The 16,520-nt window shown below is 29.9% G+C and overlaps 1 protein-coding gene across 1 annotated transcript in view; it reads right to left on the bottom strand.

Annotated features, from left to right (window-relative positions):
- LOC106468487 (aldehyde dehydrogenase family 16 member A1-like) overlaps positions 1 to 16,520 on the bottom strand; it is a 39,675-nt gene that overhangs the window by 17,012 nt on the left and 6,143 nt on the right. The window contains exons 3-9 of the mRNA XM_013928917.2: positions 11,601 to 11,779; positions 8,043 to 8,202; positions 6,651 to 6,909; positions 6,044 to 6,232; positions 4,034 to 4,123; positions 2,274 to 2,519; positions 1,621 to 1,760 (exon numbers count right to left, since the gene is read on the bottom strand). Of these exons, the coding sequence (XP_013784371.1) occupies positions 1,621 to 1,760; positions 2,274 to 2,519; positions 4,034 to 4,123; positions 6,044 to 6,232; positions 6,651 to 6,909; positions 8,043 to 8,202; positions 11,601 to 11,779 (1,263 nt within the window). The remainder of the gene's footprint in view (positions 1 to 1,620; positions 1,761 to 2,273; positions 2,520 to 4,033; positions 4,124 to 6,043; positions 6,233 to 6,650; positions 6,910 to 8,042; positions 8,203 to 11,600; positions 11,780 to 16,520) is intronic.

Genomic DNA, 16,520 nt, shown 5'->3' with positions numbered 1-16,520 from the left:
AGTAAATATTAGAATTCTTTCATACACAAAATATCTAAATTTGTTTATTAAGTCTCAAGGTTTATAAAGCAATGTTTTCTCATGTCTTTTTTTCTTTTCGTAAGTTGCCTAACTATCATGCAAAGTAATTTTCATTTAAAGATTAAAAATACTTTTATGCATCAGAAATCTTCACGTGTGAAATCTTTATAATGTTGAGGTTACCAAATGTTTCTTAAGAAAAACTTTTATATTTTATCTGTTATTTTCAGTAATTAATCTCTGTACGGGTTCGGTAGATTTGACCGATCTTGCAACTACCATAAAAAATTAGGAAATAAATATAAATTTCATTCTTTTATTCTAGAATGATAATAAATTACAACATGAAAACATAAAGGTTCAGATGAAATAGCTTAAATCTCATAACATTATACATTTATATATATTTATTATTTTTTATTATATTGACCTTTCAGCCATGCCTGGCTAACAATACAGAAGTTACAATGATGCGCTTCACGTACACTCATGTTACCGTATCCATTACATGGAGGATATGAAACAAAATATTTTTTTAGGTTTTATATATAAATTTGAATAACTAAAAACTTGTAAATTACTACATTAATACCACAGAATTCCACTATGATTTATAAAGCTTAGTAACTAAGATGTATTTTAGTCTATAAAAATATGAAATTTCGAGCAGACTAAAGACACCCTATCTCATTGAAATATTGGTTCAAAAGAAAGAAATGGTGCAAAGTCTGTTAAAATGGCTGAAAAAGCCACTAGGGGGACATTTTGAGCTTCTGACTAGTTATTCATGTCATATAGAAGTAAGTGTATATAAGGGAGCATTTCCATAAATGGAAAGAGGTGAGTGGGGTGCCACTGTGTTTGATTTATGACATGAGAAATATCTTGGCAAATTGAAAAAAATTTATATTCTACCTTGTCAATATCGGTAATTTGAGTTTCTAATTCATTTGAAACTACGGATTTAGTATTTTGACTTCACAAACATCTAAGCTGAACAAGTGTTGCATTCAACATACCACATGACACACAAAAATCAATGTTTATCAGTATTTCTTTAATATTTGCTTTTAAATTAAGTAATTGAGTAATATATAGTACTAAAATTTGAATTATAATCTACAGTTTGATACCAAACTTATTTACATAAATTCATGAAATAGTAGTTCAATAAAATTTTGAATACGAGTCAACAAACAAGATGACATGGTCTTTCACGTGTGACCCATCTCGAAAGGGCTAACTGATTAATTGAATGTAATTGGAATGAGGGTGGGGGGTTAGGGGCATGTTCAAATTAATTAATTGAAAGTAAATGATTAAGGAGCCCAAGAATTAATCAATTAGCAAATGCCACTAATCATCCAGATCTTGTTACGAAGGAGGATTTCTTATCATTGAATAAAACAAACCCACATATACAAACAGGAATGGAAAAAATAACAGTTATATTACTTCTTATTAAAAACAACAAAAAACATGAAGAAATTTATTTTAAGGTTGAAAAAACATCATCCAGGTGTTTGTAGTGATAGAGGACTAAATGTTCAAACAAGCCTACCCACATGCAACATCAGATATGTCTGAAAACAAACTTACCCCAGTTTAAAAGTAGTTTCATCAGGTTGAAATGATGGTAGTAAATCTTTATTTATAGATGCCTGGCCAAATTTCTGGTCAACTTGTCCTCCATTATTAAAACTGATTTGCCAGTTTGGCTTCATGAACTCCATTAAACCCTTTAACACAGACAATTGATCAGTATTCCTATTAGACATCATTAATTTTATCAAACAATTCCTAAAAACTTGAATGATTATTCTTGGATAGAGAGCTATTAAGTTTTATTCTTAATATAAACAAATTCATAGTTTATGAATTGTTCAGTCGCTAACTCTAAAAATACACTTGATCAATCATAGTCAAATAAAGTCAATCAAGTGTTTTTTGTTATGTCCTAAATGATAAAATTGTAAACTGTTTTATTAGCATATACAGATATCCCTTCAAAAAATGACATTGCTCACCACGAATGCCCTAAAACTGTTTGTTTAAATGTATACACACACAAGCACCTGGTCACACAATCTAACAGTCAGTTCTTAAATACGAAAAAAAAAATTACCATAAATAATTTTTGCAAAAATTACAGCATATGTAGTATGTTACCAACTGTAAGGTCTGTGCTTTTCATTAAAGTTGAAAGATTTTTCTTTGCAATGATAAAATCTGGTTAAATATGAAATTTATACCTCCATTCCTCCTGTTCGACTATACCCACTCTCACGGCAACCACCAAATCCAGCTGCAGCATCGAGCATGTTTTGACTATTGATCCATACAGTTCCAACCTTAAGATAACGTGAAACTTCTAAAGCAAGAGATATCTTTTCTGTCCACACACTTGCTGAGAGACCAGACAAACTATTATTTGCAAGGGCAATAGCTTCTTTTGGTGTTCTAAAAGGAAGCAAGATGAGAATTGGACCTGGAACAAACTGACAAACAGACTTCATTAGAAAAAATATAGAAAAATATAATAATGTTAAAAAACTATTATTATAAAAATAGCAATGTATTACTGTAATGCTTGTTTACATACACTTACTTTGCTCTATGACATGTTTATAACCAATCAAAAGATCAGAATTTCCCCCCCACATGGTTTTCTCAGCCTTTGCAAAGTATTTTTGAGGGAAAAACTATCATTTTCATTGTAGACTCGCAGATAAGAGATAAGATGGAATGGTGATCTAAAAATTATATTTTTTAGACCCAAATAAAGCTTAGTCAGTAAGCCTGATAAATTATGGTGGAATTCTGTGGCATTGATATTGTAATTTATGATTTTTTGTTATTTCAAAATCCATGTATAAAACCTTAAAAAAATATGTTGTTTTACATATTTCACGTGCAAAATTTGACACGGCTTAACAAATTACGGCAAATTAATACAAATTTCGTAAGTAGAAGAGATCATCATTTTCTACATTTTAAAAAAAATAACGGAAATTTAAGAATTTATCTGTAAGTAGTAATAATAATAATATATATATATATATATATCCATTTATAATTTATTATAATTGAAATGTGATTGTATCCTACAAAATACTGGTCCACTATAACAAAGCTAAGACAGTAGCACTTTGCACAGGCCAATTTTATACTCTTGGATACGGTAACATAAAGCTGCATGTGCCTGAATGCAACACCTGTGATGTTAGTCAGATATGGATGAAAGGTCAGTAAAATAAAAATAATAAATATATACAGATGTATAATGTTACGAGATTCAAGCTATTTAGAATAAACAATTGTGGTTTGGTGTTATAATTTGTAGTCATTCTAAAATGAAAAAAGCATAATTGAGATCTATTTCCTATTTTTGTTATAGTGGTTATGAGGTCAGTTAGATTGACGAAACCCACACAGAGATAAGATAGAGAATATAACATATAAAATATAAATTTTTTCTAAATAAAACATCTGACAATTATCTGGAAACTATAGTTTTCACATGTGGAATTGGACAATTTTCTGATGCATAAAAGTATTTTAAATCTTAAAATCAAAAATTACTTTACATGTTGGATAGCCAACATTTGAAAAGAGAAAAAACCACAGGCAAATCATTAATTAAAAAATCTGATATTTTTTTGTAAGAAAGCCTTGATATGTTTATTGATAATCTGCACAAGTTCGTGAAGATGCACATACATTTTAAAAAGTTACATTATAACTGCTTTATGGTTACTTTGATGGAAATGGATTGGGTGGAATCCACCCAGAGTGTAATCAAAAAGTAATAAAATGGAAACATGAGAGTTCCTAACTAAGGAGCAAAATGAATCCCCCCCCTTTTTTTTACCTTAACTTATGACTGACTATTGAGATAAAAATTAACATTCTATCAGAGCTGGTTGAAAGTTCAATCATACCTAAAAGTTAAAAATTTCGTTAATATTCACAAAGGACAGAAATTCAATTTTAATTTTAGAAATTCACTCACCTCCTTTATGGTTAATATAGAGGATGTCTGGACATTGCTTATTAATGTTGGTGGAAATCCAGAATCACCCACAGGATGTACTTGGAATATCTAAAAAAATGCAACGTTGTAGGTTATGAAAATTCTCAATGTTCTAATCAACAACTGTGTTTCTTACGAATAAAAAATATTTACAAGCATACTTTTGATGACTACTGTATGAAACTTTTGCAGAGAAAAATAAAAGGCTGCTAAAATATTCTTACATCCTATTTATTTACATAAATTCCTAGTCACTATACAACTATCAACTTGAGAGGGCTTTGGCATAGTTAAAAAGGAAAAACTTATAAAATGATGTATTGTACACTTCATTTGGCAATACAACAACTTTTGGTGCAGAGTTATTATATGAGCTGTTATTGATTAAGTTAGTTTTGTTTTTAGAAGTCATTGAAACAAGTTTTGTTATATTTGAAATGAAAGTTTGTATGATCTTGAAGATAATCAGTCAACATTTCCTTCTTTAAATGGTAATGAAATGTGATGGGTACTTTTCTGTGACATAGAAATGTAATTTCACTATTTGACTGATTATTTTTAAAGAACTTTTCTTAAGTAAGCCATTTGTTAAATATGCAAAGTTCCAGAAATTACTGCTCAACAGTATTTTTTAAATTTAAAAAGTCCATATAAAACAATACAAAAAAGATGACTTGCAGTATCAGGTTGACAATTAAAAAACAATCAGGAAAAGTTAAACATAAATCTTGAAAAACATCAACAAATCTAATTTATAAAAAACAAGTTTGTGTTAAAGATACACTATGGTAAAAACGTGAAACAGTTTTTTTTGTTCATGTGTTTTTGTCTTCTCTGAAGAAAGCAAAAAACAAATCCAATTTTCCCTTCTATATTTGATTTCTGTGTAAACTAGTGTTTTTATGACATATCTAATTTATATTAATTTTATGCATGTTTGATTTTGTGTATTTAACTCACTAGCAACATAAGGCCATTTTTAGGTTTAACACTCAACTCTGTAAATACAAATTTTCACTGTTCAAGAAAAATGATGATAAAATTCATTTTGAGTGCTTACTTTCCATGGTCTATAATTTTTTGTATGTGCATTTCCAATGTTGATATGCACATGATTATCAACACAAAAACGTTTTAGGAGAGCTAATCTGTTTAAAGAAATTAGCTTCATAGATCCAGCAACTGTTTATAACTAAATGTAAAATAGATAGATACAGTAATTCATAAGTATACTGAAACTTTTGTGAGATGCTGTATTATGAGTTGAAACTTACTCTGCTGCCTTATCAGGGATCAAACTATTTTTATCAAGACTTGTGAAGTTATTTTATTTATTTAACAAGCATACATTAATATATCATTAAAATTCAAATAATGAAATACAGCAAATAACATGTAGAAGACAAACTGAAAACAATTGATAATAGATGGAATTATCAGTTAATAACACTTAATACTCAACTATAGTTTGTACAAAATATGTAAATTAGTCCAAGTAGTAGTGCAGCTGGCAGCTATAATCTGGATACAGGAATGTAACAAACCAAGTAAAATTCACAAATAATGATGTAAACAGTAGTAAAAATGGGGCCCATGTAGAAAATTTAATATATATATGTGGATAATAATTATTTTTCAATTATATTGTTCTGATGAATTTATTTAAAACAGTTTGGATTGTTGACTTACATGCAACACAAATATTTAGCAGACTTATAAATTATCTGTCTGACCTTTGTGTGATGTTACTGGGATTAAGTATATCCAGGTGATCAGTGAATACAGTTTGATCTATTTTAAGTGGAAAAAACTAATAGCTTTGCTTTTACCTAATTGCTAGTTTACTCCACACATTCTTTGAGGGAGGTGCTTATACCTCAGTTCTTCTAAGCAAACTAAAGAAACATATTTCATCATACTTATGAAAAGAATATTTTACAAAATCATTACAAGGGAAAAACCTCAAAAGATTTATTTTACAATATATACCTCTGCTCCTTCCAGCTGTGCTGCATCTACAAGTTTGATCAAGTACTCTTTAGAAGCTGTTTCAGTAACCAAGGTACTGTCAACATTCTTGTCCATACAAGAACCTACACGCAATCGTTTAAAACGGTCTTTAAGCTTAGAATGGAATTTGTTAAAGATGGATTCTTGAAGTAAGACTTTGACTCCTGTCTGAAATCAGAATCAAAGACATATATCTCAAAAAAATGGAGATCTCATCAGTATATTAAATGGAATAATTACATAAGTAATTTTCTTTATAAAATATTTTAATGTAAGAATAAAATTACAAGCTCGAGACATTTGAATACAGTAGGTATTTATTTTGTTGGCAAAGATTACATTCTGAAGAGTTTTGAATTTCTTCACCCCAGTGAAATATGTTCCCTTAGTAACCCGGTCTTAGTATCCTTTCTATCTACATTAAATACAAAAGTCTATTTAATTTAACTGAACATTCACTAATAATGTGATAGCTAACACATACCAGATATAAGTATTTAGAAAAAACAATATATACACATACATCAAGCACGAACAAAAGTATATCTTATCTCATGGTACTTCAAATAATATGAACTTTACTCACCTTGCCATTGTTAATTATCATAGTTTCAATCACTCCTTCAATAGCACTGTCTTGATCTGCTGAGTCAAACACAATGACCACTGGCCGACTACAAAGATGAAGGGAAAGATCTTTCCCACATCCTGCTGACACTTTACGGATAGATTTTGCCATCTGGGTTGATCCAATAAACACAAGTTTTTCTATATTTGGACTTGATGACAACTTTTCAAAGCCTAGTTCATCACTAGCAATTACATTAAGTAAACCTGGTGGTAATCTGAAAAATATAAACAATATATTTTTTACTCTATGAAACAGCTTTATCCAAGTTTAAAACTGATATCTACATCTTCAGAGTTATGCTGCCAAAACTCATTCCTTGGTGAGAATCTGACATAATACATGTAGATCAAAAATTCAACTAAGCTATGAAAACATTCACTGCCATCTTCTTGGCTCTTTTCAATACTTCACTTTTTTAATACCAACTGTTGTAAACTGTACAAACAGTGTAATCTAAAAGCACACTTGTTAGCACAATGAATCATTCAGTGCATGCTGGTTAATGCTTCTGAGAAAAACTAAATAAATTCAATAATCATCACACCCATTCAGTTCACACTGTTTCATTCATTTGTAAAAAGTCATGGAAAAATAAGATCTTCTCATTCTCAGATCTTTTTCTTTATATCACTGATAGTAAAAAATAATATATCTTCTAAACACTTGTTTAACTGTTGCACTGAAACTTGTTTTATCATTATATTAATAAGTATTAATAAGTTACATATACTACCTGGTTTTGGTTCACAGCACTTCACCAAAACATCAGAAGTATCAAAAAACAGTGACTTCTAAGGATTGCATTTTCAAGACTTGTGTAGATTTGAATTTTCTGGTAGCATTGTGTGGTTATTTTCATTCTATATTGCTGTTCCACAACATGTTAACTTTAATACATTTATTGCTATTATTAATAAATAACACTTGATGTTTTTTTAGTATTTCATCAGTGACAACAAAAAGCTTCCAATATTATACATGTACTTATTTAGTAAACCTAAAGAACCATGAATTTGTGTATCAGTCCTCCATAATATATTTGAAAATTTTTTTTCAAATGTAACTTTTACTGATGATGACTCGATACTATTAGTCAAAAAGTTGTAATCATTAAAATCAGAACTTATCTACTGTAAAAGATGTTGTCATTGTATTTTTTAATTAATTATTTAGTCCAGTAGACTCCTCACTAAACATTAATTGTAAAATTTAGTTTGACAACACTGTCATTTTGGTTTTAGATTAAATATAAAAGGAGAGACAAAACTTTTAAATCTATATTTAAGTAAATCGTGATTCTCAGTTAAGTTCATATCCAAATTCATTACAAATAGATATGGTACATACCCAGCTGAGATACAAACTTCAGCAAAGAGTAAAGCAGACAGATAGCACTCAGGACTTGCCAAAACAACAACACTGCTTCCAACAGCAAGAGCTTCCACCATTCTCCATGGAATTATACTCAATGAGTTTAAATCTTTGTGAATCATTATTCCTGTAACCTCTAAAGGAAATAAACACAAGTGTTGTATAATTATATAAGGTAAAAGTATTTGATGCAAACAGAAACAGGTTCAGAAAGTACACACAGTTATACGTGATTTATGATATAAAGTATTTCAAAATACAATAATAATGAAAAATAAAAAAGGAGTGTTGAAAGAAAATAAATAATATTGTAATTATTTCTTACCTAGAAATTTGATTTGTAAAGGATTTAAACAAAACTGACAATAATTATAACTTACTTGCTTAGTCTGACTCGTATTCTAACAGTATACTGAGAGCTTAACTAGACAGTTAGTTTGAATCCTAATTCAAATGTTCTTTTAATTAATTTTAAAGTATTGATAAAAACAAAAAGTAGTGATATCTAATCAAAACGTTTTACAAGTACAATAACACTCAAATTAGAATAAAGCTGTGGGTCAGCCATATAAAGATTTGATACAATAAAAATATGCAGATGTAACATTAAACTGGATACATTAAATAAGAAAATATTGGGGAATACATGGCCCTTCTTTTTACTGCATGTTACATTAAAAGAAAAAAGTCAAGCTATACAAAAGGGAAAACCCTGAAAATAGTTTTATTCTACATTACAGTTGGGTAAGTTAATCAATTACCTATGAGTAGCAACTACATCTGTTAGTGCCACACAAACTTTAATCAAACTTATGATTAAATCGAATAACCAAAATTAGAATTTACATTTATTACAATTTTTGGTTATTCCAACAATCAATTAACTGAAATTAAGGTTTACGATTATTACTATTTTTGATTATTCCAACTATCCATGCTATTGAAGTATTGCCACCAAAAACTTGCCTTCTGTACTTTTTGTTCAAAGGTACCACTGTTTGAAGAACACTGTACAAATCATTTAACCCTACATGCATACGTAAGGGTCAAAGTGCACATGCCAGAACCATTTAACAGAGTGCCATTCAACATGGTATTATACATTTGAAGTCAAATTTATAAACTATTCATTCTACCCTACATTGTTGATTTAGTGACAGTTCATGGCAGAGAAGAGAAAATATCACATACAGTATATAGGGATACTGAAAAAAACTGAAAATGTGCATTTTGGAGGTTTCAGTGATTAAGCAACTGCAATATTGAAACAATACGATGGATAGAAATATTTTTATTCATCACATGAATATCACCTTACACACAGACAAATCTTGAGTATGAATATGTTTGTAACATTTAATTTATGTTTACAACAGACTTGTACATTTGACTAAAAGCTTGCCACATTTCATAGAGACATACATAGTAAATTTGGAGATATAACCGACATTCCTTCTCCAATACTGGGCCGGTCCAATGGATTGACCTTAAGCAGATTCGGTTTATCAAATAATGAGGCCATCGATTAGTCAGTTAAAAATACCACTGATTGCCCAGCTCTATTCTATATCAAAATGTAGAAAACCTATTGCAGATGTTAATTCTAAGTGTACAACTAAATAGCGTAAACACTTTTTTGTGCTTGCCATATATAAGTATGCAAATAGCACACGAATCCTTTTCCTAGTTTACTAATGATAATTTGCACAAAACTACATAGACCATATCATTTCTTATACCAAATAGTGACAGGTATTACATATAGAAATTATGTACTATGGACATGGGACCACCCTTTGGAAGGTCTCTGTCATGGACCATTTGGGTCTCGATGTTTTTCAGGTCTAGAAGACAAGATCGGCTAAATTTATAAGCTTTACCAGTATTTAGACCTACCCAGTATTATTAAGCACAAAATATCAATTACACAGCAGTTCATATGAAACACAGTAGAGCATCAAAGATGTTTTACCAGTAAAACCCTTAGGTAGTTGGTACTATACCTTTGTAATGATGTTTATAGCACCTCCCTTATTTTTGCTTACATCATCAACTGTCACATTACCTGTACATCAATCCGCAGTTAAAAATAATTGCTACTATACATTGCATTACGCATAGGCTTACTACAAATTTGTACGAACTTCATCTGGTGTACATATTTATATGTTACACGTTAGCCATTATCCCTGATATTAAACATGTCTAGTACCGTATTTACTCGAATATGATGCACACTTTTTTCCTCCAAACACCTCCCAAAAAAATTTACTATGCATTATATTCATGAACACTTAATTTTGTTAGGTATTTTACTAGAATCTACCACTGAAAATCAATTAAACATCATTAAAGGTTTCAAAGAATGTTGCATATCCAATGCAATGGATGGGACAGATGATGACATGCTGTGGAAATTAGAAGAGGATGAAGCAGAGGTTCAAGGAAGTACATCTGATGAATCCAATGGTAGTCACAATTCTAACAATGATGAAGATTTATATGAAAGTGAATGATTAGCTTAGTGTATTACCACGTATAAACTTTTCAATAAATTTTGTAAAATTGACATGTAAAAAAATGTTCAATGAAAGATTTCCAAAAATGTTTAATACATTGATAGTTGTTTACTGTATTTAGAAACTATGCAATACATTTTATACAACTGATGTGTAAAAAAAAATGTTCTTTAATTTAAACTTTCAAAATTGGGTGTGCATTATATTTGGGCAAATACAGTAGATCTGCTGTGATCCTGTTTGGCTTCAACGATCATAAAGAATTTACTTACACCATAAACTCTTGAAAAACAACAACAGTTTTTATTGTTTTACTTGTGGGATTAACCTTTAAAAGATTTGCACTTTAAGATGTTGATAGTTTGTTTGAATGATGTGATTTCTATCCTTCTTGCTATATTTTTCATTGTGTAATTTATTACAAGATATCAGTCATAGTCTCAACCCCTAAGGTCTCAGTTTCAGTCTCGAAACCTCAGGTCTAGGTCTTGATCTCAGACACTGAGGTCTTGACTACAACAATGCTATGTACTAGAACCTTAACTTTATTTTCTTTTCTTCTTTCTCAAAGTAACATTTTTATTATCATTTTTTAATAAAGCTAAAGTTTTTTAATTTTTCAACTCAAGTAATGTTGATTAACAAAAAATCATTTAGATCACAGCTAATATGAACAGTTTGTTCGTAAATTATGGCTTACTAAATTATTAGATCCATGGTTAAGTTAAATAAAGTAATTTTACGTATATTTATACAAAATAGTAATGTATTAAGAGCTGATAATTTTGTATATATGTATATATATATAGTATGAAATTGAGTTCTGATCAGCTATAGTTTGACATGATGCTACATGTGAAGTGAGACTGAGAAACATCTGTTATATCCAAGTGAGAACTTAATGTCATATTATACACCCATAAAAGCTTGTAAAAAGGTAGATAATAATAATAATACCAGATATTTTTTGTAATTAAACATGCAAGCACACTGCAAAACAACAGAAAAACCTTACCAAATGGCTTCCAACAATCATCCAGGTTTGTGGAGATCAAAGGCCAACCTGCAAAGTGGTACAAGTTCCGAATCAAATAAGGGATGTCTACATCACGGACTTGATGTCCAGGTTTACAACTTGTAATATTTTCTACTAATGTGATGAGACGTTGGTGTTTCTGAATATTTCTTGCAATGCTAAAGGAGAGAAAGTTGGAAATTCATGTTTTAAATATTTCCATTAGAAAAAATATGATAATGGACAATAAATTATGTAACTAGTGCATCTGTAGCTTTAACAACACGTTAACTGAAATTGGGCATTAAATGAATGCAAACACATATAAAGATCTCCAACAAACTTAGTCATTCATTACACTATACAAATCATTCTGCTAAACTACCAATATGATAAAAAGTTTGTATTATACATAAGCCTGTGACCTGAGTGAAATATCGGATTGGTCCCAATGTGCTCAACATTGGCCAATATCGAGATCATATTTTGACAATCTGCATTCCACACATCCAGACATTCATAATGTATGTATATATTAGTGGAGTGCATCAAGCTTCAAAACTTGTCTTCAGATAAAGCATGCACTTATCAAAACATGAAAAGGAAAAAAAAATGGAATGTTAACCTAAGGACCTTAGTCAAAGACAAAATGTTTTAAGTCATGTCCATTTAGTATTTCTTCAGTGAAACATACCTGCAATGAAAACAGGAAGAGAAGGTTGAACCTAGTAATCATTATGAATACCAGAAATAAAAGCACTTTTCAAGTGATGCCACGATATTTTATGGCAAATAAAACCATGTTGAAAATAAATGTATCTTTGTAACAAAAAAAATAAATAAAGGAAGCAGTTAATATATATCAGGAGAAAGTACCTGAATGTATTGAATATTTTCATAGGTAAACAAACTTACTGATCTGATCTTCTCAAAAATCTGACTGGATAAACATCAGAGGACTACTTAGATCAGATTGGTATCAGCAGCCGATGAGGAGATCAGTCGCAGTCTTAATTACACAAATTGTAAGTGTGGGGTAATAAATTTATATATATTCATGACTCTGATATTGTCTGTCATTCCAAAACTTTGCACATGTAGTAAATTCACACATAAAATAACTTTTCATACCTCCATGAAGAGATCAGTCACAGACCTAATTACACAAATTGTAAAAGTGTGGTAATAAATTTATATATTCATAACTCTGATGTTGTCTGTCATTTCTAAACCTTGCACATGTAGAAAGTTCACACATAAAATAAATTTACCTCCATGCAATTTCTTTAAAATCAGCACTTGTATAAGATTTCACATATTCCAGCAAATACAGTTTCATTCCCTTCTACACATACTGCTACTTCAGTTATCTGATATTCAACTTTTTTTTCTCTACTACTTTATCCTAACACTGTTACAAAGCTTTAGCATTCCCTTTCTTGCCTCATATGTAAGATGCTCGAAGTAGAAATTTCTGACATTTTCTCTGTTTATTTCACAGTAATGTACAGTTAATTATCTTACATTGCTCATTTTTACCACTCCATCATGCACAGTTATAGCATTCTGACATTCCGTTTCTTTTTTTTCACGGGTGTATTTCTATACTCTTGCATTCTATACTTCTCAAGCACAGCTACATTTTCCCAACATTTAATTTCTATCACAAGTATCTGACATTTGGTGTTTTCACAAGCATATGCTACATAAGACACCCCAACATTAAATATTTTTCAGCTCTGACAGTTCTCCAACATATGCCATTTGTTTTGCCACAAGAGCTAAAACAATTTTGTTTTTATTTTCTCTTAAACATGTATTTTTTATAGAATTCTGACATTCCCCTTCATTTTTTCACATATGACATGTTATAGACCTGTAACATTTGATCTTTATTTTACTTGTGTACTGCTACAATTCTCCAATATTCCTTAATTTTCTTCTTACAAATGTAATGTTTAAATTTTATGACAATCCATTTCAGTCTTCTAAGTTCATCTGTTGTTTCACTTGTAGATGTACTGCTACAGTTTCCCAATATTACCCAACTTTACCACTTATATATGAATTTCTATCTCTTTCACACAACCCACCTTCAAGATAATATCTAAAGTTACCCTTAAGTTCTGCTTAATTTAACAAGTTTAACGTTATCTCTACCATCCTACTGAGACTAGCTTCTGTTGAACCCATCCCATCAAGATTGTGTTTCTGATCTCTTCTACTTGCACTGAAATCATGAAATTAGCCCAGTACTGCCATATCTGTTACCCTATGGATCTGGGTTGGGTAGATTCCATCTAGCTGACTAAAATTATTGAAGCAAATTACACATACAATGCCTATATAATGTAATTATAATGTTCACAATGCAATCTTCCTACTAAATGAGAGGAATACTACATTTAGTTTATCTAATATCTAACTAAATGCAGCATAATAGTTTAACTCTGTGGATACTAAATGAGGCATTTTTAGCATTATGAGCAGGTTGTTTTTGCACAGAGGGATATCTATGAAAGAGGAACAATTAAACCAAATTAACAATGCTGAACTTTAATTAAAAATAAAAGCTAAAACAACTGAACATTTAGTGTACTGTATATATATATTCGTGTTTACTGCTGATTTTAACTGTATAATGTTTTAAAATTACACACAAATTAATGTTAATTTTTGAATCAGTGCATCACCTTTATTGTTTTGTGACAGATAAATAGGACTGAAGTCATTTTTGGCATATACATCTATACTTAACAGTGGAGTTCAGTATAATATACAAATTTTATTACATTCAAGGTAAGAATTCCAATTACTTGTTTTTGTATAGTACATGTAGCTGATTCTAGGCAGTACAGTAGTTGTATGTCTTTACCTTTTAATAAGAAAAATTGGAGCTGGGCAGTTAACTAGATTACCTATGAGCACTTATTAAATTCATTAGTATCACGCAATAACAATTAATGTCTAGAAATAATCAACTAATCAAAATTGTTTCTGATTATTACTGTTTCCTATTATTGCAACTAATCTAAATATTGCCATTTGATTTCTTGTTATTATTTTTGGTTGATTCAAGGTTGTTCAGCTTAATCAATTAGTGTCATGACTCATGAAAGTAATCAACTAATTAAACACTGGCTTTTATATAGGTTAGATATGCCTAGAATTCATTTCATGAATGATTTTAATCTTGATTGGCTCACAAAAGAATTTAGCAACATTTGACTGCCTCAACTGCACTTTTCTGCCTCTTAGTTGATAAAGCTTTATTTTGCAAAATTTATTTATTTCAGTTAGCCCTGAAATGTGAGGTTAGGGTATAGTATGGGGTGGTAGTACTTGCCCCATTCATTTTTGAGGGGCTATATGCTAGTGAAGTTCATAAATCACACAAAACCACTGAAGAAGACAAATTGTAAACATTTTTTAAATCAAAATGGAAGGTTAAAACAGATTTTAGTTCAACTTGTGATAAATTCTTCTTATAATGGCATTTAATTTCTTTTTGTTTTTGACTAGAAAGGACACCAATACACATAGTATTTATGGACACTAGCAATTCTGGGAGATCAAAGTTTAATTGAGAAGAATCGGAAAGTTGTTTTTCTATTTTCTAAATATTTAAACTTGACAAAACAACTCATTATCTGACAAGAACTAAATAATTTAGCATCTGTTTTGAAAATGAATTGAATTCCATTGTAAGAATAATTCATCCACAAACTGAGCTAAAATGTGTGTTTAAACCTTCTACTTGGATTCAAATATTTTTCTCAATTAAACATAAGATTCATCCATTTCTATGTAATTTATGAATTCAGTTGCCCAATTTGTGAAGACACTTAAATTGGTTCCACTATAAGAAGACTAGTAGAACATAAATAAACACAGTAATCCAAGATCTAAAGATAATTCAACTTTGTTGAACATTCATTAGCTGATTGTGATGTGGTGGTGTTTCAAAGTATGTTCATAATTATTAAAAACAGAGAAGCATAGTGTATAAAACAGTATGCCTAAATGAGATACAACTTGTAAAAGAAGCCTTTAATAACATGTTCCTTCCTTTTAGGTGATTAAAATATAAATCATGGCACCAACCAAATACCTGTATCAATGTGTAGCTAGCTATTTCAATCATGCATCTTTGAAAACAAAGCAGAATAAAAATATGGTATACTGACAATAAAAAACAAATTGCTCTAATTAAAATCAATATACAAAACATATCTGAATTAAATTAATACTGAAATATTACATGCATAATTTAGAAAAGCAATTTCAAGACATGAAGAAGGCCTCACTATATAAACTGAAACATTTTCTTTTCTATCAACAGGTAGTTACAATCCATTAGAGTTCTCAAACGTACTATGTCTGCTCTGCCTAGAGTTCCACTGAAATAACATTTTCAAGATTATACAGTAGCCTTTATTTCTTTCAGCAAGGGCTCAGTCCCAGGGATCGAACTCGTAACCATTTTGTGCTTGTTATAGTTCTCATGCTATAACTTTTAAATTAGTAAGCGTATGTTAACAAAATTTGGCAATTTATCAGCAAACATTACAATGCTTTCATCTGCACAATATTTAATTTCTTTATTAAGTCTTAAAGTTTGTAAAACAATGTTTAACTCGTGCCTTTTTTTTTCTTTTCTCATGTTGCCTATCCATCATTAAAAGTAATTTTCATTTTAAGATTAAAAATACTTTTATGCAGTAGAAAATTTTCAAATTTCAGATGCAAAATCTTTATAATGTCCAGATAGTTATGAACTGTTTCTTAAGAAAAAACTATATATTTTATCAGTTATTTTCAGTAATTAATCTCTGTACGGGTCGGTAGATTTGACTGATCTCGTAACCATCATAAAAAATTAGGAAATATATAAATTATCCCTCTTTCATTCTAGAATGA

Source organism: Limulus polyphemus, unplaced genomic scaffold, assembly GCF_000517525.1.
Source record: "Limulus polyphemus unplaced genomic scaffold, Limulus_polyphemus-2.1.2 Scaffold3024, whole genome shotgun sequence".
Taxonomy (NCBI): Eukaryota; Metazoa; Arthropoda; class Merostomata; order Xiphosura; family Limulidae; genus Limulus; species Limulus polyphemus.
Note: the sequence above shows the minus strand (reverse complement) of the source record. Positions and strands in the feature narration are given on the sequence as shown.